Genomic DNA, 21,878 nt, shown 5'->3' on the forward strand with positions numbered 1-21,878 from the left:
AGATGAACAGCAGACCATCCACATCAGTTGGCAAGAAAAAAATTAATCTTGTTTGTCCTAATTGAAGGAGATCAACGATTAACAACAGAAACAATAGCCAACACCATAGACATCTCACTTGGCTAAAATTGACATCTCAATGGCTACCTCTTGGTACCTCTTGGTAGCCATTGGACCAGTCAAGAGCAAAGGTCATGGCAAAAGTGAACTAAGAGCAGGGGTCATGGCAACAGGTTTTGAGGATGCCCAAGGCGTTTTGTTTGTTGACTTTCTAGAGGGCCGAAGAACAATAACAACTGCTTATTATGAGAGTGTTTTGAGAAAGATAGCCAAAACTTTAGCAGAAAAACATCTGGAAATACTTCACCAAATAGTCTTTCTCCATTACAACAATGCTCCTAACTCATTCTCTCATCAAACAAGGGCAATATTGTAAGAGTCTAAATGTGAAATCATTAGGCACTCATCTTGCAGTCCTGATATGATCTCCTGACTACTTTGTATCTTGTAATCTTAAAAAAAGCTTTAAAGGCACCCATTTTAGTTAATAATGTAAAAAAGATTGCATTAATATGGTTAGATTTCCAGGAATCTTAATTCTTTAGGGATGAACTAAATGGATGGTATCATAGCTTACAAAAGTTTATTGAATTTGATGAAGTTTATGTTGAGAAATGAATTTTATATTTTTTATTTTTATCTCTTAATCCCATATTTCCATGAACATTTTCAACTCTTCTCTCATATATCTATTAAACTCAATTCACCCTTCAATGCTCCTCTGGGTATCTCCATTTTCAAAAAAGCTTCCTCTGTCTTTGTAATTATTCCTGGCCTTCATCTTCCCATGCCTCCAAACTCCTCACTATGTGTGTCACATATTTATGAGTTTCATCACATTTGATTTCCAGTATTTTAAAACTATTATTCATTAGGCCAACAATATTTTTTGAACTCTTACTATGTGCTGGGCACTATTCCAGGTACTGCTACAGGTACTGCTAAAAAGTAGCGAACAAGTCAGAAATGATCCCTGGTCTCCTGAAGAATATAGTGCTTTAAAAAGAAAGAAGAAAGAAACAAAAAACAGAAACAAGAGTATAACCAATTAAAGGTAGAGGCCATGTCTATATAGACATCAGTTGTATCCTCTACAGTGTCAAAAACAAAAACAAAAAAAATAGCTGTGGTACATATTAGGCAATTAATAGATATTTGTTGACAATTAATTAAAACAGTAGTGAAATTGTTCATATTAGGAAATAAAAACAGTGTAAGAGGAATGGTATCAAACATAGAGGTTATAAAAGGGTCCCATTAAAATGTGATGATAAAAGTAACCATCCCTCACTGGATAGTCCTGGTGATGATATGGATGTGGAAGTTAAAGGCGGGGCTGGGGTTGGGGATGGAACTGGTTTGGAAAATACTCTTTATGGTGAATATATATATATATATTTTCTCTTTACCAAACTCAATAGGGTAGTGAACACATATTATTCAAAGAGAACAAGAAAGATCTGATTTTACATTCTGTTTTACCTTGGTGACCTCCTGAAGTTATTTTCTTTGACTCTCAACTTGCTCATTTTTAAAATGGGTGGATGCAGGGGAAATATGCTGATGTCTCCTGGTTTGCCTCCTTCTCCCTTCTCCACACAGCTCTGTCTTAGGAGGCTGAGTGTCTGGTCTGCATCAACAGGCTCCAAGGCTCTGGATTCTGATCAGGTTCAGCCAATGGGGAGTCAGCAGGAGACAGCCAGTGGGAGTGTTGGTAATTTCCTTCTACCGTAGACTCTATTTTCAACAGCCTTTTCAGTAGATTCTGTTTTTCTTGACCTTGACCCTTCTGGCTAGAACTTCTCACTAGTTCTCTGCTGCTTATATTCCCAGGGTACTCTACTCGCCCTCTGTGTTTCCTCTAACACTGCTCATGGTAAATAGTCTCTTTATTAAATTCTCTACAAATTACCCAGTTTGACCATGCCCTCTTTTCCTGTTAATATAGAAGGCAATCATAATTACTTCTTGCTCGTGTAAACATTAATTTAAACCAGTGAAGCGTCTAGCACAGCCCTAGTATAAAGTAAGTCTTAGATAAACACGACTTTCACACTGTCCTTCTCCTTCTACTCTGGCCTTCTTAAAGACATGATAAAGACATGATATTCATCTATGGTACTAGGGAATTTGTGTTTAGTGTGACTATTAAGAGTTTAATAAGCTTCTATGTGAAGAGGCTTTTGTTACTATAAAGGAAAACTATTTTTTATGTAGGGTTCATTACCTAATAAATCAAGAAAATGCATGTTCCAAAAATCATGACTACATAAAGAAAAGTGTACTTCAACTATAATTGTTTGAACTAGAATTAAATGAGTGCTTTATAATGATATGCTATCCTTCTGTAAGAAACACATATATACTCAGACTATAAACAAGCTAAAGGAACAGATAGAAAAAATATAAGTTGTGAGTGGTCATATTTATCTGACACAGATAATGCTTTGTGGAAAAAATAGTGCTTACAAAAATTTGTTTTGAGAATGACTGATAATTCCAACTCAAGTTTCTTATGAGTTTTGTGCCAAGAAGATTAAATGAAAATGTGCTGTGACAGAATGGCTATTGAGAAATGATGGAGTCAGTTTTGTTTTTTGTTTTTTGTTTGTTTGGTTGGTTGGTTGGTTTTCTGTAGGGAGTTCATGGAAGAATGAAAGATATTCTCTTTTTGCAGTAATGATGACCAGGCTTCTGATACTTCTGTCCAGGAAGACTTACCTTCCTGATGTAGCTAACAGCCAGAAAGAGAAGCAATCCACTATGAATGTTATGCTGGAGGGAATTTCCCATATACATCTTTGCTACTAAAGGTTTAGGTCCACGTAAATAATTAAACTGTATTTCTCAAGGAGAAAATTAATCAGCAGATGTACTGTGATTAAAGAGGTGCCCTATGAGGTTGATAGAACCCCTGAAACCAGGAAGGTGGTGAGATTTATGGTTTTCAGAAGCAGAGGCGGGGGCTCATCAGAATGCACAGCCTCTGAAGTTGTAGAGCCTCCAAGGGGATGCTTGCCTGGATGCGGTAGGTTGCAATAGTGGTCACATTCTCCATACCTTCCTGTATTCAAGTCTTTTTTTAAATGTGATTTTGAAGCTTCCTCCATCAAGAATTGAAGTCTATTGTTCCATCTTTTGAATCTGAGCTGAGTTATGACGTCTTCTGGCCAATATAATGCAGCAGAAATTTTGCTATGCTGGTTCTGAATCTAGGCTCTAAGAGGCCTTGTATGTCTCTGATTTTTCTCATGTAACCTTACGGTACCCTGCTGGAAGATCAGAGACATATAAAACTGTTCCTGTCCTTTTCCCCAGCCAACAGCCAGACAATCTGCAAGAAGCAGAGCTGTTTCACTGACTTCTAGCTGTATACAGATGCATACGTGACACAAATCAAGGCAGAAAGAGCTGCTCGGGAAAGCCCAGGCCCAATTGTCAACCCACAGAATCATGAACTAAAAATGTGGTTGTTTAAATTACTAAGTTTTGTGATAGTTTGCTAAGAATGATGGTTTCCAGCTGCATCCATGTCCCTACAAAGGATGCAAACTCATCCTTTTTGATGGCTGCATAGTATTCCATGGTGTATATGTGCCACATTTTCTTAATCCAATCTGTCACTGATGGACATTTGGGTTGATTCCAAGTCTTTGCTATTGTGAATAGTGCTGCAATAAACATACGTGTGCATGTGTCTTTATAGCAGCATAATTTATAAGATCACTTGGACTCAGGAAGGGGAACATCACACACAGGGGCCTATCATGGGGAGGGGGGAGGGGGGAGGGATTGCACTGGGAGTTATACCTGATGTAAATGATGAGTTGATGGGTGCAGCACACCAACATGGCACAAGTATACATATGTAACAAACCTGCACGTTATGCACATGTACCCTACAACTTAAAGTATAATAATAATAAATAAATTAAAAAAAAATACTAAGTTTTGAGGTTGCTTGTTGCATAGCAAAACTAACTGATACACTATGTGCCTGTGGTCTTGGGACTTCAATCAGCATCTCTGTGGCTTAGCTTCACACGAGGAGAATGGAGCTACCTGCATGCAAATGAGCCATGTTGACCTGAAAAGAGCCGTATTAGCAACCATCAAAGATGAGAGAGATACCTGGCATCTACCGTTTTCCCATCCAGCCTATGCTTCAGGGTTCTTGTGCCATCTAAGGAGAAAGAAGAGACAAACTCCTATGTTACTTCTGCCAAATCAGTTGATACTGGATTTTATGACCATCTTAACATGTGGATAGTAGTGTTAAATTTAATTTTAATTAGCAAAATAATAAAACTTTGGATCTATAGCTTAATTAATATGTTGAAATTTTTAAATAATAAAATTAAAAATATTTCCCAGCACCTTATTTGAAGAAGAAGGTATAATCAGTTATCCTTAGATCTTATACCCTATTTCTCAACCAGCAAAGGAGAGATAACTATCAGATTGCATATCTTTCTGAATGAGGTATTTGACTTATACTTTAATGTTTGGTAATTTTAATGATTTCTTAGTAAAAGTATGGTCAAGTTATGAGACAGCAAATAAGTGCTCACATCCAAAGTAGTGATTGTTGAAATATTATATATTTACAAAGAACTCTGGACTGGAAGTCACATGAATTGTATATTAGTTCTGTCTCTGATGGTAATTAGTGTGATGCTCTGTGAGTCATTACTCACCTTTGGGTCTTTATTTCTTTATCTGCAAATTAAGAAAGAAGAACAAAATGATCTTTAGGTTCCTTTGAAGATCTTCTAGTCTATGTCTCTCATTCTACATTTATAATCAGATGATCTTTTTGAACATATTTAGGGGTACAATGTACTTTCCCAGAGAGTATCATTGATCTGATTACTCTTTCCTATAAGTCTTTAAAGCAGTTACTGATAAGAGTGGATATCAGGCACCGTTCTGCCACTGATGTCTTTTATTATTGTCACGTTACCAATTTATCTATCTGGTCTCCAGAATTAGTTTGTAGTCCCCTTAAGGAAGAAGATGGTGTCTTGTCTTTTTGACCCTCCTCATTTTAAATTATAATAGATAAACCTAACGATAATGAAAATAGTTGATACACTTAAAATTTGATTATATTAGTAAATTGCAATATACTCTCAAAATAGTTGTCTTTTTCCAGTATTTGTAACAGCACTGGATGACTTGTGGGGCTTTAGGTAGGTTATTTCACTTTTCTGGGATCTAATTTTGTACTCAGAAAATGGAAGAAATGAGCTACATTATCTGTAAGATCCCTTCTTACTGTACTAGTCTTTTAAAAATGCTGTGGAAGGGCCAGGTGCGGTGGCTCATGCCTGTAATCCCAGTACTTTGGAAGGCCGAGGCGGGAGGATCACTTGAGGCCAGGAGTTTGAGACCAGCCTGGTCAACACAGTGAAAACTTGTTTGTAACAGAATTTGTGATTTCCACCTGGGCACATGTCCACTCAGAATAAAGATCACATTTTTCAACCTCCTTTGTAAAAGGTATGGTCATAAGATTAAGTTTAAGGAACTGGAATATAAGAGCAGTGGTATACATAAAGTGATGGAGAAATACCCTTCACCTTTCCTCCTTCCTGCTAGCTGGAATGTGGATGTAAGAGCTGGAGCTCAAGCAGCCATTTAATGACCTTAGGAATGAAATTCGTGGATGGTGACCTGATTTCAAGCAAAGCTACTGTGCTCCTGCTCTGATTTTAGATAGTCAGCTTCAGTCCACTTTTCTTGGTTTATCTGACTCCTGACTAGATTTTTTTTCCTCTTTGCACACCTTAAATTCTCAGCTAAGGCACTATAAACAGGACAGAATTAAGTTTCCCCCAACGTGTTTTTAAAAACTCCAGCTTTAAACTAAATTTTCATGGGTTCTTCCACAAATAAAAGACATACTAAAAAATCTGACGATGTGTATAATTTTAGTGAAATGTTGAGAAGGCATAAACTTCTCAAATAATAGTAATTTTGCAAGGTAAATATTTATAATGTTTAAATATGTTCTATATCAGACTGAATTCTGAGAATTTCAGAAAGTGATGATAGTACAAAAAACACAGTAGTTGTTCTGATGAAAGGCAGGCTCTAAGTAGCTAAGCAAATATTATTAAATGCCAAACAATTATATACATTTAAATGTCAGGATTATTTTGTTGGCATTTCTCTTGAAAACAATTTTTAAAGAGATGCATCTTTAGATACATCTTAATTTTTAAAATGCAGAAGTCATACTTCTAATAAGGTGCTACTGTGATACATATTGATATTGAATTTCCTTTTAACTTTCCATTTTGTTATTAGCTAATTTACATGAAACTTCTCTAAGTATCAAACAATTCTCAACTATGAGGTTTATATTTTTAAAGGTATGTCTTTTTTTTTTTTTTTTTTTTTTTCCAGATGGGGGTGTCTCACTATGTTGCCTAGGCTGGCCTCGAATTTCTAGGTTCATATGATCCTCTTGACTCAGCCTTTCGGGTAACTATAACTGCAGGCACACTCCACCACACCTGGCTTAAATGTATTTTCCGAATAATTACAAAAACTAATTACCTAGGTGATACTGCATTACATTCTCACTAATTGCAAGATTAGAAGACAGATTATAGAGTTGTTAAATAATACAATCAACTAAAATTATGGAAATATTGAATATGGTAGGTTCCCAATATGAGACTGTTGCATTATTGAGTCCATACCATGACACTTTTGAGGCTTGCATCTTTGGAAAAGTGTTACGCATAGATTCGTTTAAGACAGTGTTTCTCAGATTATGGCAAGGGAACCACTTATATCAGAATTTCTGGGGTATTTATTTAAAATGCTAATTTCCAGACCTCTCAAAAGATCTAGTGAATCAATCTCTACCTGCGGCTTAAAAATTTTAACTTTAACCTCCGTCTCAACAGATTTTCAAGTGCATTTAAGTTTCAGAACCTCTGTTCTACTGCTACAACGAAGTTTAAAGCTGATTCCAGTTCTTCCTTTCATACCTCCATGCCAATATCACAATCATTCCTTTTTCACTCTGTCTCCATTATAATTTTGACTTCATGCCAAGGCAGGGCTCATTTGCTGGATGATCAACATTTACTTTTAAGTAGAGAGGGCTGTCTCTAGATAGTTACGGAGCACATGGATAGTCAAACTTATCAGTCAACTGACAGGAAAAGGATAAGCCCAACAAAAGTACAGTTCCTAGATTTCAAAACCATTTTTTTGAACTAATCTAGGAGGAGTATAGTTGTAATATAAGGAATGACTTTGTGTTAAAGAAAGGACAGGATAACTTGATAGAGGTCCCCCATCTCATTCTGTGACGGTGCTTTTGGGTTCCAGTGATGAATGTGTTCATTTTATGTGGCTTGCTCTGGGTAAATAACCCAGTGCCCTCTCAGCTCTGCAGCCCGCGGCCAGCGGCTGTGTGTGCGAGCTAATGACGGCGGAAGGTGCCTGGGGGAGGGCTTGGGGAGGGGCTGCCCAGCGCTATCGCGCCCCTGGCACTTCCTAAGAGACTCAGTCTTTTCTCTGCAGCTGCCGCTTGAAGACTCCACATTTTCCCTCTAGAGGAAAGAAGCCCTCCATCGAAATCAGCTGTCTTCTCCACGTCCCTCCTTTTTCTCTCCGCCAGACGCCACCCCTACCCCTTCTATTGTGTTGTGCCTTTTCATTTTAGCCCCGCTTCCTACGTAGAGCCCTAACCTCCTTTGTAGCGAGGTCACTTGAGAATTTCCGAACCTCGAGTTGTAATGGAGCTGTATGGAAAGGTAAGCAGGCGAAGGGAGTTCCTTGGGGGTGCTTAGCCAGAAATCTCGCTTTCACGCACTTTGGTTTGCGGGTTGTGTGTGTGACTGTGTACGCGCGGGCGACTTCTCAATGCAATTATGCGGATAAACCACTTTCCTTATGTGTGTACCATTCATCGTCTTTCTCCCCCACGTTTGCTGAATAAGACTGTAAAACTGCCCCACTCTGCCTAAGGAAACGTAGAAACTTTCCCGATTCAGATGGGGAGGGGGTAGGGCGGAGAGTCCAGAGACCAGCTCTGGCTTCGTTTGCATTGGAAATTAGCACAAGGTAGTGTTGTTTTCTAATCAGGAACTCACAGTCTACTCCCGAAGGCGATAGTTAGCAAAGAAAAATCTCCAGCTGAGATAAGCTGGGGTCACATTCGCCTGTCCCTGGCGAGGAAGAGGGCAGGGGAGACTGGGAGAGGTAACCCAGGAGCGTTTCGAAAGGAGTAGGGAGGCTCCGCGGCCGAGCCGGACTGGCGGATCGAGGCTGTTTAAGAGTTTGCTTGCTTGCCGGGAGGTGTAGTTCACCGCTCGCCTGTTTGCTGGGAAGCCCCGCAGGGCGAGACTACAGTTCCCAGGAGTGCACGGGGCTCCCCGGCAGTACGCGTGTGCGGCGCCAGGAGAGGACAGCTCCGGTGCTGATGTTGGAGCCGGTTAGCGAACCCCAACAGTGCTGAGTGTGGAGCGGGGAGCGCGCGGACTGTGCACGCTTGACCGGAAGCCCGGACCAGTGCTGTCCTAGCCAGAGAGAAAGGACATTTGTCAACAATGAGACACGAAGCGCCCATGCAGGTGGGTCCATAAAGAAAGAGTGGCCTCGGGAGGAATTGAAAGAGATGCTTTTCCCCTTGCTCCGCGCACAAACAGTTCAACGTAAGGGAAGGTCTAGGCGGCCACCCGCGGAGATGCGGCTCTGTGACAAGACCCTGGGAACAGAGTTGGGTTTCTTTGCGCTCTGTGTGGCTGTGATTGGGGCTGTCTTGATGAGGGGATCGGGCTATTCGCAATCTGTCTAGGCTCTGTAATGAGGATAAGAGTGTTTGTCTAAAATGAAAACCCAAGCAAACAAAAGTCAGAGGAGCATGCAATCTCGTGTTGGCATTGATCTCCTCTCTTGGCATCCGGGGTTTGAGATTGCGGTGAAAACTCACGGATTTAAGGCAGATAGGTCAGATTCGGGGTTGAAGGCTCCCCACTGGAGTCGGCATAGAGCGAATTCCGCTTGGTTAAGGGCGCATTAAAGAAAGAGAAGCCAATGTTAGGCTCCTCAAAGTCCTGTTTCTTCAGTTAGGCTCCCAGTATCAGCAGAAAATAGCAAAGACATCGGGGCTTGGCATATCCCTGAGCTATGCCAGCATCACTGTCCACACAACTGGTTTACTCTGTTTTGGAGACAGCCCCCTCTGAGCTTTCTTGTGTTATATGCCCATTTGTTCTCCGATTCCCCATTTCAGTCACATTCTTAGGTTTGTTTCCTTTGAGAAATGCAAAGGACTCCGGTGCATAAGTAACCTCTGCTTAAACATCTTGCTTAAGTTTTGTTTTTAAGTAAAGATGAGTGATAATTCTCGTCTCTATGTACTACCAGTTAACATTAAACATCAGCTTGTGTTTATTAATCAAACAGTGATCCTACTGTGTAACAGAAAGGCATTTTATGAATGGGATTGAGAGGAGAGTAGAAAACATCATTTGGAATGTGCTCTCTCTTGAGAACTCACCTCTGTTGCCAAACCCAACAGTATAAATATTTGACATTAATTTGGGCTTCAGCGTTTCTAACTGGTTTCTTCATGAATCAAGGACTTTAAACATATGCTTTCATTTACTTTTAATTTATTTTATGGGTTATGTATATTAAGAAACCCTTACTGGACTGTTAAATGAAAAATCTATGGAATTTAATTGTTTGTTGGGGGATTATATAAGGGAAGTCGTCAAATTACCTATGAGTTATTGAAAATTTGATTTGTGTCAGGGAACAGTGGCCCCTTTGTGTGTCTTCTAATACCTCTATTTGTGACTTAGCTTTTCATTATAGACCTGATGTGAAAAGAATCTGAACAGACAATAAAGGTACAGGCTGTTGCAATCAAGATATATTGGTTTATGATAATTTTCTATTACTGGAGATACTGCCAGGAGCCAACTGACTAAATTAATCGTATTTGATTATAAGTAAACATTAATTGTAGACTTTAAAAGTAGATCGTTATACTTCACTATGTATATGCATATGAAAACATGTACATCTTAAATTTACACAATAAAAAAGATTTCCAAGAATTTTTGAAAAATAGATTGTTAATAAAATCAACTCTATATATGCACTGATATTTTTCAATCAAAATAAATTACGAAAAATTTAACCACACTATATATTAATTTTGCTTTCCTACAGGGGTTGCTTAGAATGTTCAGAAAGATCATTAAAATATTACAGAACTGTATTAATATTTTAGGAAATAGTTAAAATTAGTTTTTGTGTTCACTAACTATGTAGTAGGCACTGTGATTTTCTATTTTAGTCGAAACTTTAATGAAGAACTAAAATAAAAATAGGTAAAATGAAATTAATTTGTTTGTGGATAGAGTTATTGTCGTATTTATCATGTATTTTTAAATCATTGGACTAAGTTTTTGAAATTTAAAATTTCCAAATGCTGTCATGAGTAATGTACATTTTAGGAAATCAAAGACTTTTTAGCATATTTAATTACAGCACATACATTAATTCAATTTAACTAATAAATTGTTGTTATAGTGACCCCATCTCCATTATCATTAATTTTCAAAAATATGTAATAATAGGATAAAAACTATAAGCTTACTCTGAATATTTTAAAGTAACAAGTAATGTTTCAGCACTGATATTTCTGAATTGTAATCACATTTCATGTGACTTTGATATATGACAATGCAACAAAATAAATAGTTGACTTTTTTTTTCATTTAAAGACTGAACCACATCATCATTTCAAATGTATGTCCCAAATATTTTTTTACTTAGGTCTGTAGAAGATGACTCACAAGAAAACCTCATTTTATGGTTTCATAAAATAAGAGATTTATTCTCTGCTTTTAAAAATATTTAGTTCATTTGTTGATGTGAAACAATATGAGCTTTTTAATGTATTTGCTTATTTCCCAATTTACTTCTTATATTTTCTAAAGAAGCCTTTTAAAAGTCATGTAAGGTCTTTTAAAAAGCATTTGATGTATCTATATAAATAACTTGGCGTTCTGTTCAAGGTAGTTATCTTTGATATGTGCATATTTTATGAAGCGTATTTCTTTCTGAATTGAGGGAATATGAGGGTTAATTGTTTTTTATAGTAATTACTAAAATAATATACAATGATAATCTCTGACATCTTTATTTCCTTTCTAACCTAAATAACCAGAAATAGCATTTGGTAAGTGTCCCAAGTGATAGGCTTAGCATTCTAATGCAGGAGCTGGTCATTCGTGTCTTCTCATTCAGTGTATACATAAATCCTGAGGGCCAAATGAGATGAGAAATAACAGTTCTCATGACTTGAGGACAAGACTCTGGTTAACAAATTGTCATTTGATTCAGGGGCCACATTGAACAAATTCTAGTTTATGTAGTGCCTTGCCTGTGCCAAGCCCCGTGACTTAGATTTCATTTTATTTGTGTGTATGTATAAAACAATTTCAATATGTATAAATAATATATAACAATCATATGTGTGTATGGATATATTTTACAAAAATATTTACAAATATATTTAAAAATCCTAGTGGTCACTCTTACCCTAATTATAGGCACGATCACTTGAACTTATTAAAACTAAATAACTTTCCTACTAGGATAGAGTAAAATTTCTGTCAGATCTCTCTGTCTGTCTCATGTTCTTTCCTCTATTACTTTTGATACCCCAGGAAGATATAAATGGGTGGTGTAAAGAATGAGACAGCTATTGATATAATTTGAGTCATTCATTTGGTTCAGAAGAAAGGAAAATTGGCCCTATCTTCTTTTTATAAAATAAACTTACATAAACTAAACTGAATATTTGAAAAGGGCCAATGTTTTTAAAATGGCTTACTTCTGTCTATTATAATTTCTGGCAGGTTCACGTACTCTCTTACACGACCAAAGTGGAATTCATTGTCTCTGACTAAATGCTTACTTTTCCATTTTGTTATCCACAAGCTTTTGGGGTCACTTCATAAATGCAGTCTTCTAACTACTGAGGAAAATTCAAAGAAATATATCTACCCAAAGCGTGGAGCAGAGTGCCAAAGAAATTGTTTGACTAAAGAGGAGGAGGATTGAAGAAGGACTATAGATGTAGGCTGAAGATGAAGTGGAGCTAAAAACCATTAGTTATATATTAAAGTTAGCCATGCTGTACACAAAATCAAATTGCAAAGAATTAAAGTCTAAATATCACTGTTTTATTTGGCTATGGAAAGTACATGGCATTTTTGTACTTCATTATTGTTGAATTCCTAACCACATCCATCCTCAGTGATCATCCCTCTATCTTTCTGAGAAATGGACATGTAGTCCTCATCCTTTACAGAAACAGAAAATCCCTAATTGACTTTAGAGAAATGAGAAATTCTTCCTGGCTCCATATGGGTTAATTGCTCAAGTATCCACTTTTCTTCTGTAAAAGGAAGTGGAGGATAGCAAGGAAACTTAACCTATAGCAAAAATTCACTTTTGTGGTATAAGAATGTTTTTCCATTGAAACTGCAAAATTATCATAATTTTCTGCCACCATTCTAAGCTTATACTGGAATTGGAAAGTCCTTTCTTCACCATGATATTCCAGGAAGGAAATGTATGTTTATGCTGAAGAATAGGTTTTCTTGAAACTACTCTTGCCCACTCAACTCGCTAAGTACAAGCAGCTGGGCCACCTCAAAAAAAAAAGTTCTTATATAGATTAAAGGTTTTCCAACCGTTTTCCCCTTTTTTTAATTAATGTGGCTCAGAGGTTCTGTGGGAATCATCTTAGTAGGTCAGTCTATTACCAAGGATACTACAGCCTGTGAAGATTAAATCTTTGAGAGTTATTCAGAATTACATAGATCTTTAGCATTTTTCATTCATTAGTTATAGTTTTTTAAATAATGTTTATATACATTGAAATGTACAAATCTTAAGTGAACAATTTAATGAATTTTGACAAATGTATAAATCTGTGTAACACACACCATTATAAAGATATAGAACATTTCTAATCACCCCGAGTGTTCCTTCATGGTTTTTCCTAATCTACCTATGCAGTAAACTTTTTTGGTGAGACTTGAACTTGAGATCCCTGGGTTCTCCTGGACAGACTGACCAATCACGGCTTAGCTGTGGGATTTTCCTGTGTCTCCTCTCTCACTCAGCCCTGCAGAATGACTTAACCATAAAAAAGTTTGATTTGTTTTAGAACTTTATATAGTTCTGTAGAACATGCAGTATGAACATACTGTGGAACAAAAAAATATGTTCTCGTTTGAGTCTGGCTTGTTTTGTTCAGCATAATGCGTATGAGATTCATCCGTGTTGTTGCATGTTTCAATAATTCATTCCATTTTATTGCTGAATATTATACTTTTAAAATCAATTTACTATACTTTTAAAATTCATTATCCTATTTGTGAACTTGGAGGTAATTTCTAGTTTGGGGATACTATGAATAAGGCTATGTTTTTTCTATTCTTTTTTATGATAATATCTTTTCACTTCTCTTGGGTAAATACGTAAAAGTAAAATTTCTGGGATAAATGTTTTTTCTATTGTTCTTTTTTATGATATATTAAGCTTTATAAGAAACAATCAAATCTTTTGCCAAAGTGGAAGGACCCGCAATTCTCACCAGCAATGTATGAGAGAGTTTTAGTGGCTCCGCCTCTTCAACAACATGTAATGTCAATGGTCTTTTTAGTTTTGTCCACTTTAATGAGTGTTTTCTGCTATCTCATTATGATTTAAATTTGAATTGTCCTAATGATGAATGGTTTTTAGTGTATTTTTATGTGCTTATTGGCCATTTATATATCTTCCCTTGTGAGTAGTGTATTCTAACCTTTTATCCATCTGGGGGATTTGTTTTTATTGTTTAGTTGCAAGAGATCTTTCATCTTCAATTTAGTCCTTTGTCAAGTCATATAGATATACAAATAAAAGTTTCTCCCATTTGGTGGCTTATATATTCATATTCTAAATAGTGCCTTTTGGTGAGGATTTTTTGAATTTTGATGAAATTTAGGTCAATTAATTATAGGTTGGGTCTGTATCCAGACTGATCCGTTTGTCTTGACTCTGTGTCCAGAGGCCTTGCTATATTTATTTCTAGTTTTTTTAAGATTCCATAAACATTTCAACATAAACTATCATTATTTGCAAATAGAGATAGTTTATTTCTTCCTTTCCAAAGACTTTCTTTTTTTCCCCATATATTATTGAATAGAATAGAATAACCAGTACAATGTCGAGTAGATGTGACAACAGCGGACATCTTTATCTTGTTCCCCATTTTAGGAGGGAAGGCCTTCCTTTTTTTTACTATTAAGTGTGAAGCTCGCTATAGGGTTTTGTTACTGTGTTTTTTTGTTTTGGTATAGATATTATTTATTATATTGAACAAATTTGATTCTCATTTGATGGGAAAATTTGTTTTTAATATAAATGGGTGTTGAATATTGTCAAATGCTTGTTATACATCTGTTGATGTGATTGTGTGGTTTATCTACTTTAGTTTGTCGGATTACATAGATTGATTTTTTTAGCTAAACTGGCATTCCTTAGATAAACCCTATTGGTCATGATATATTGTCCTTTCTGTATATAGCTGGATTAAGCTTGATTATATTATGTTAAGTATTTTTTTTTTTGCATTAGTCATGATGGATATTGGGCTATGATTTTCTCTTAATGCCTTCATGAAGTTATAGTATTGGAATTATGATTATAAAACAAGCTAAGAAGTATTCTTTGCCCCTCAGTTTTCTGAATATTTTTGTTGCATAAGATTAGTATATGTTGGCTTGTTAAATGTCTAATAGAGTTCACCAATGAAGCCAGTGGAGCCTGGAATTTTCTTTCTGAAAATTTTAAATAAGAGTTTTAATTTTTAAAGATTTCATTGATATACTAATATCTCTATTATCTATCTATCTCCCTTAAGTACATTGTATTAGGCAGAATAGCATCCCTCCCAAAATTCTCCGTGGCCTAACCCTGTAACTTGTGAATAAGTTCCATTTCATAACAGAATGGACTCTGCAGGTGTAATTAATATTATAAACTTTAAAACAGGGAGATTAACCTGCATTATCAGGTTGGTCCAATCTAATTACAAGACCTCCTAAAAGTAGAGAACATTCTCTCATTGAAGTCAGAGTGATGTGGTAGAAGAAGTCAATTTCAAAACATGAAAACAATTGTTGGGGTTAAGATGAAGAAGGCTGTGTGTCAAGGAAGTAGGGACCTCAGTCCTACAACCACCAGCAACTGGATTATGCTGACAATCTGAATGAGTTTGGAAGTGGAATCTTTCCTAGACCCTCCAGATCAAAACCCATTCCAGCCAACCCACTGATTTTAGCTGGGTGGAACTGAGCAGAGTGAGCAGAGGACCTAGCTGAGATTTCTGGCTCAGAAAACAGTAAATGGGTGTGGTTTTAAATATCCATTATAGCTGCAATAGAAAACTAAATATGTATATAAAAATTTTTCTATTTCATTGTGAGTCAGTTTTGGTAAATTTTGTTTTTCACCTCATTTTTCCAATTTATTAACACAAAATTGTTAAAAATATTTTTATTACCTTTTAAATATCTCTAGGATCTGTAGTGATATCCCCTTTCTTTCCTATTACTGATCATCTGAGTTTTCTCCCTCTCTCTTATGCCTGTCTTACTAAATGTTTGTATCGGTATTAATGTCAACTTTTACCTCTGTTAATTTTGTTTAGTTTGTATTTTGTTGATTTTAGCTGTTTTTAAAAAAACTATATTACTTAGTAGAACCTTTTCTTCATTTAGATTCTTAAAGTATAAATTTAGTTCACTTATTTATTTATTTATTTATTTATTTATTTATTTTTAAGGCAGAGTCTCACTCTGCTGCCCAGCTGGAGTACAGTGGCTGGATCTCAGCTCACTGCAATCTCTACCTCCTGGGTTCAAACGATTCTCCTGCCTTAACCTCCCGAGTAGCTGGGATCACAGGCGCCTGCCACCACAACCAGCTAATTTTTGCATTTTTAATAGAGACACAGGGTTTCACCATGTTGGCCAGGCTGGTTTTAAACTCCTGGCCTCAAGTGATGTACCCGCCTCAGCCTCCCAAAGTACTGGGATTACAGGTGTGAGCCATCGCACCTGGCAGGTCACCGATTTTAAATATTTCTTTTCTTTTAATAAATGTAAGCATTAGAAATCATAAATTTCCCCGTAAGTACTCCTTAAGCTGACAGGCACACATTTCTGAATGTAGTATTTACATTATGTTTTATTTCAAACTATTTGGCACTTATGATGTTTTTGTTTAATCCATGTGTTTAAAAGTGTGTTTATTTTCCAAATACTTGAGTATTTTTACAGATATTTTATTGATACTGATGACTAGTTAAATTCTATTGCTACTATGGAAGATACTCTTTAAGATTTTAATCATCTAAAATTGTTGACTTGTTTTTAGTTCAGCATGTGGTCTGACTTTATGATTCAATGTGTGCTTGTGTGTGCTGTAGTTGTGCAGGGTAGTAGTCTCTAAATATAAATTGGGTTATGGCATTGTGTGGTGTTGCTAAGACCTTTTATATCCTTATCAATTTTTGGTCTATTTATTCTATCAATTACTGAGAAAGGTTTTCAAATCTCCAACTATTATTGTCAATTTGCCTCTTTATCCTTTTAGTTCTTTTGAGTTTTTTCATATATTTTGAGACTCTGTTATTAGATATACACACATATTTTTAAATGTGTCTGCCTGAGTAATTTTTCCTTTTATATTATGAAATGTCCCACTTCATCTCCAGCAATACTCCTTGCCTCAAAGTCTATCTTGTCTGATATTAATAGAGAATGCAGACACTCTTGCTTTCTTAATAGTATTTTCATGGTATAGATATATAATTTTATAATTCTATTTTCAACTTCTATGTGTCTTTATATTTAAAGTGTGAATCTTGTGGTCAATGTAGAGTTGGGCTTTTCATTTTTTTTCCAGTTTGAAAAATCACTGCCTTTTTCTTGGTCCATTTTCATATATTGCGATTATCATTATGATTGAATTTAAGTCTACCATTTTGTTGTTTTTTGTTTATTCTGTTTCTCTTTCTTTCTCTGTTTCTTTTTTATATTCTTTTTTGCTTAATTAAATATTTTTAGGTATTTCAGTTCCTGCGTTGGCTTTTCTTTTCTTTTTCTTTTTTTTTGAGATGGAGTTTTGCACTTGTTGCCCAGGTTGGAGTGCAGTGGCACGATCTCAGCTCACTGCAACCTCTGCCTCCCGAATTCAAGCTATTCTCCTGCGTCAGCTTTCTGAGGAGCTGAAATTACAGGCATGTGCTACCACACCCAGCTAATTTTTGCATTTTTAGTAGAGACAGGGTTTCAGCATGTTGGCCAGGCTGATCTGGAACTCCTGACCTCAGGTGATCCACCTGCCTCGGCCTCCCAAAGTGCTGGGATTACAGGCGTGAGCCACTGCACCCAGCCCTCTGTGTTGGCTTTTCAACTGTATATCTTTGTGTATTTTTGGTGTTTATCCTAAGGATTACAATATGCATATTTAACTTATTATATAGTCTACTTAGAGTTAATATTGTATTACTTCTCATAAAACATAGTAATTTTGCTATGATATAATTTCATTTACCTCATTGTTTGTGAAATTTTTGTCATATGTTACATCTACATTTATTATAAATCCCCAATAAAGTTTTATAATTTTAGCTTTCAACAGCAATATGTATTTTTTAGATTAAGAGTGAAAAAATGTATATTTATTTATGTTTGCCTTTCACCTATGTACCATTTCTGGTGCTCTTCTTATTTATCTGAGTGTCTATCTGGTGTCATTTTTCTTCAGCCTGAACAACCTCCTTTAGCATTTCCTATAGTATAGCTTTGCTGGCATTTCATTCTCTTAGTTTTTGTTCATCTGATAATGGTTTTTAAAAATGTTGCCCTCATTTTTGAATAAGAGTTTTGACTGCATATAAAATTTCTTGTTAATTTTTTTCAGTAATTTAAATATGCTCTTTTATTGTCTGCTGATCTCCTTTATGATGGGAGTTCCGCTGTTCTTCATATCATTGTGCCCTTGTGTGTAATGTCATTTTTTTCATCTGACTGTTTTCAAGATTTTCTATTTAACTTTCAGTTTAAACAATTTGACTATAATGTGCCTAGATGTCATTTTATTTATATTTAGTCAGATCGGGGAATTGGATAAGCTTCTCAGATACATAAATTTATATTTTTCACCTAATTGGAAACATATTTAGCCATTACATCTTTAAGTATTTTTTCATCCAATTATTCTCTTCTTTTTCCTTTTGATATTGCCATTTACATGTATGTTAGAATTGATATCATCCCACAAGTAACTGAGGCTTGGTTCATTAAAAATTTTTTTCTTTGTATTTGTCAGATTGTATGATTTATATTGATTTATTTCAAGTTCAATGACTCTTTTCTCTGTCATCTTCAGTCTTTTGTTAAGCTTGTCTGGGAATTGTTCATTTTAGTTATTGTACTTTTCCTTTTAGGCTCAATAGTGGCTCTTTTTACACTAGAAACTTGTTTCCAAGTGAGGATATATATTAATCTTGGGATGAGGTGCTGAGTATTGAAAGAGGTTAATAAGATTAATTTATAGTAGTGTGTAGAAACTAAGGAAGCACAGTAATTAACTGAGCTTCTTATAGAAAAGGGGATAGAGAAATGTAAATAATAATATTAGTGCTTTGATTATCTTTTAGAGATATTTTTGGAAAAATACTTATGTTTACATTTTCATTTCTATCATTTAATTATATTTCTATTGAGCATTGTTCCTGTGATACTATACCTTTTCTTTGTGTTTTTCAAATTAAATTGTGAGCTTTAAGATACTTTTTGAAATTTTAACAAGTTGCAAAATTGTAAAAATAAAATAACTTTAACAATTACTTTATTTTGCCAACTTATGTATTCCTTAATGGTGTCAACTCTGCAGAAACAAAATGCCTTTTCCAGCACCAACATATTTCAGATTGGTTTGAAGTGTGCTGTCAGTTCTATTGAGACAATGATGTATTTTTGCATTCACTAAACAATGAAGCAATAGGAGTAAGTATTCTAGGTCTTCAGTCCTCTAGTGAATGGTGAAAAGAAAGGGTCAGTAGTTCCCTGCTGCACTCTCCAGCAAGCTAGTTGGCTTGGGGATAGTATTAGTAACTTAGGTCGAGCGACCTTCAAAAAACCACATGTTATGCCTCGTTGGCCTCCTATCTGAGAAAAACATGGAATCATAGCCACTTAGCTCCTACATTCTTAGCGTATTATGTCTGGCTACCTGAATCATAATCTAACAGTAAGAGGTAAGGCCATCAGCCTCTCATCACTTGTCTGCTGCCACTTGTTTAACTCTAGCTCATCAAAGATCAATGGGCATTACTTGCTAGCCACCAAGTGGCTTGGATGATAGAGAAACTTACAAGCCAACACTGATGAATAATTTTGGTTCAAGTGGCCATAGCTCAAGGGATACTGAAGAGCATGAAGAAGTGATATGTTTACCAACTGGCAAATTATGACTCTCCTATGACTCTCACCTATGGGTCATAGCTTTAATAGAAGATAGTTTTTCTTTAGAGTGTTTGATCCACTGAACACCTGTCTGAGTGGCAGGACTGATGAAAAAGAATAACAGAAACACAGCACACCTGTGATGTGAACATTCTTTTATGAATGTGCATGGTTGGGTTTATTCTTTGTGGTAAATAATAGTAGCAGTAGCTTTTGAATGAAAGGCAGGGATGATTATGACTATGAAAGTGGCTTTGTAAGTCATCCTAATTGGTAGAGTTATACAATTTGGAAACAAAAACATATAGATTGTGAATACACCAAGTTTTTCACAGATAATCCAGGTATTCCTTTGTCTCATAAGTGCATGGACAACAAGGTGCTTGTTCCTACACATGACCTACCTTGATGGATGAAATAAGGGCAGCAAGATATCAAGATGTAGAACCAATATTTATAGCAAATCTCAGGAGGAATTTTTCAATGGCTCATTATTTTAATGTTTTGATACTTTTTAAATGTTTAGTGTTTTAAAAAAATGTTTAATGATGAAAACTTATTGGGAAACAAATGTATTAATATTAACTTGTAGGCTTTTTTTAATTCCCCAGTGGGAATTTTTAGAGTACCTTACTAGATATTTTTAGGAGAGGTTTTCCTTACAACACATGGCACTGGGTATATCCATTCTGTTTACTCTTTCTCCTCAGGAAGAGGTATTCTTGTAAGAGCTATTCCTCATTTTGTGGTCTCCATTTAGACACAGGTCTCCTTTAGCTGTCAGTGCTTTCTAATGACTGAGGGCAAGTAAAGCCCAATTGTGTTTATTTTTAAAAATGACTGATGGAGAAAGTCAAGGCCACCTTCCACAGAGTTCAGCAGAGCAGAGTTGCATAGCTTTGAGAACATATTTACCGATTCCTACTAGGTTGTCCCTCCTCAAAGTCTAGTAGGGTGCTTGCAGTGAGTTATATCACTGGTCCTCAGAAGGTTCTGGCTTTTACCAGGGCAGAGATAATTGATGAAACACATTTCTCAGAATTCAGCTTGTATGGGCAGACTGGGCATTGTAGGGTGTAGACCCTTCTCTGCAAGAGTCAACATCATGATGGTGAGATCTGCTGAACTGTATCACCAAGAGGGGTGTCTGGTGAAGACAGCAGCTGGTGGAGAGCTCTAGGATCATATTTCCATGTTCCCAGGGATCTTGGCCTAAATGTCAGATTACTCAGTCACCTCATAGTATATCCCAGAGGCCTTGACAACATATATCTATCCTGGCTTCCATATGAACGTTTGTTAATCCAATGATTTCTAAACCTGACTGATGAAAAGAACATATGAAGGGTTTTAAAAAATGACAGATTTCTGGCCTCACTCTAAATATTCTAATTCTGCAGAATTTGAGTGGAGTTCTGCATGTCTGAGAATTTTGGACATAGTATACCCTAAAAGGATTTCATTTTGTATTCCCAAATAAAAATGTATCCAACTGGAGAGAACAGGTATTTGAAAACACGATGTCTGGTGTTTGTTTCTGCCAAGAAATGATGAGAAATCTTCTGTATATTTTATATCCACGAGAAAAGTTTTGAAGGATTCTTTACATTTTGTTGCTAAGAGAGAGGCCCTTTCATTTTTACAAATTGACATCTGTATATAGAAAGTGTGAATGTCAAGAATGTTTGATGAGGTTTTTTTTTAATGTTTTAAACTTCTTTTGTTTTATCTAAGTTGTATAAGGGGAAGATAGTTGCTTGGCTATTTGGAGGCATGTGGGGTTTGGACTTTCAACCAATTCTCTTGTTTGCATGCCCCAGCCACAACTAGGGTGACCCACCACCTAGCCGACTGGTTTTAGCACTGAAAATTCTGCTGTGTACCATGAAACTCCTCATTCTCAGGCAAACCAGGACAATTGGTAACCCTGCCCATACCCTATAATGAAGACACTTGGTATCTCCAATTCTAAGGCCTTTCTAGTTTCTTCCAGGCAAAAATTCTTGTGAGGTTTTTCAGCAGGCTTAGGATTCTGCTTTCTCCAGTCTATTCACTTCCAGATTCCATACTTTTGTTGACTTCTCTTTTCTACTCTTGTCTCCTGTCTACTTCTCTCTGTCTAGAAGGATTTTGCTTTTGTGAAATCCCTTTGCTATTATTTTAGAGGGGTTTAGGGGAAAGGATGGTGATCATCACCACATATGCAAACATACATACATATATGTGTGCATGTGTATATAT

The 21,878-nt window shown here is 36.1% G+C and overlaps 1 protein-coding gene across 2 annotated transcripts in view; it reads left to right on the forward strand.

Annotated features, from left to right (window-relative positions):
• Positions 1-7,589: 7,589 nt before the first annotated feature.
• Positions 7,590-21,878, forward strand: part of RAB3C (RAB3C, member RAS oncogene family) — a 293,496-nt gene continuing 279,207 nt past the window's right edge. Inside the window, exon 1 of one of the 2 annotated variants that reach the window (XM_005556952.4) lies at positions 7,590-7,838. In XM_005556952.4, coding sequence (XP_005557009.1) covers positions 7,821-7,838 — 18 coding nt within the window. In that variant the 5' untranslated portion in view covers positions 7,590-7,820. Of the gene's footprint in view, positions 7,839-8,534; positions 8,658-21,878 lie in introns of those variants that run through there. The other variant, XM_005556951.4, reaches the window with a different exon arrangement.

This window comes from Macaca fascicularis, chromosome 6 (genome assembly GCF_037993035.2).
Source record: "Macaca fascicularis isolate 582-1 chromosome 6, T2T-MFA8v1.1".
Taxonomy (NCBI): domain Eukaryota; kingdom Metazoa; phylum Chordata; class Mammalia; order Primates; family Cercopithecidae; genus Macaca; species Macaca fascicularis.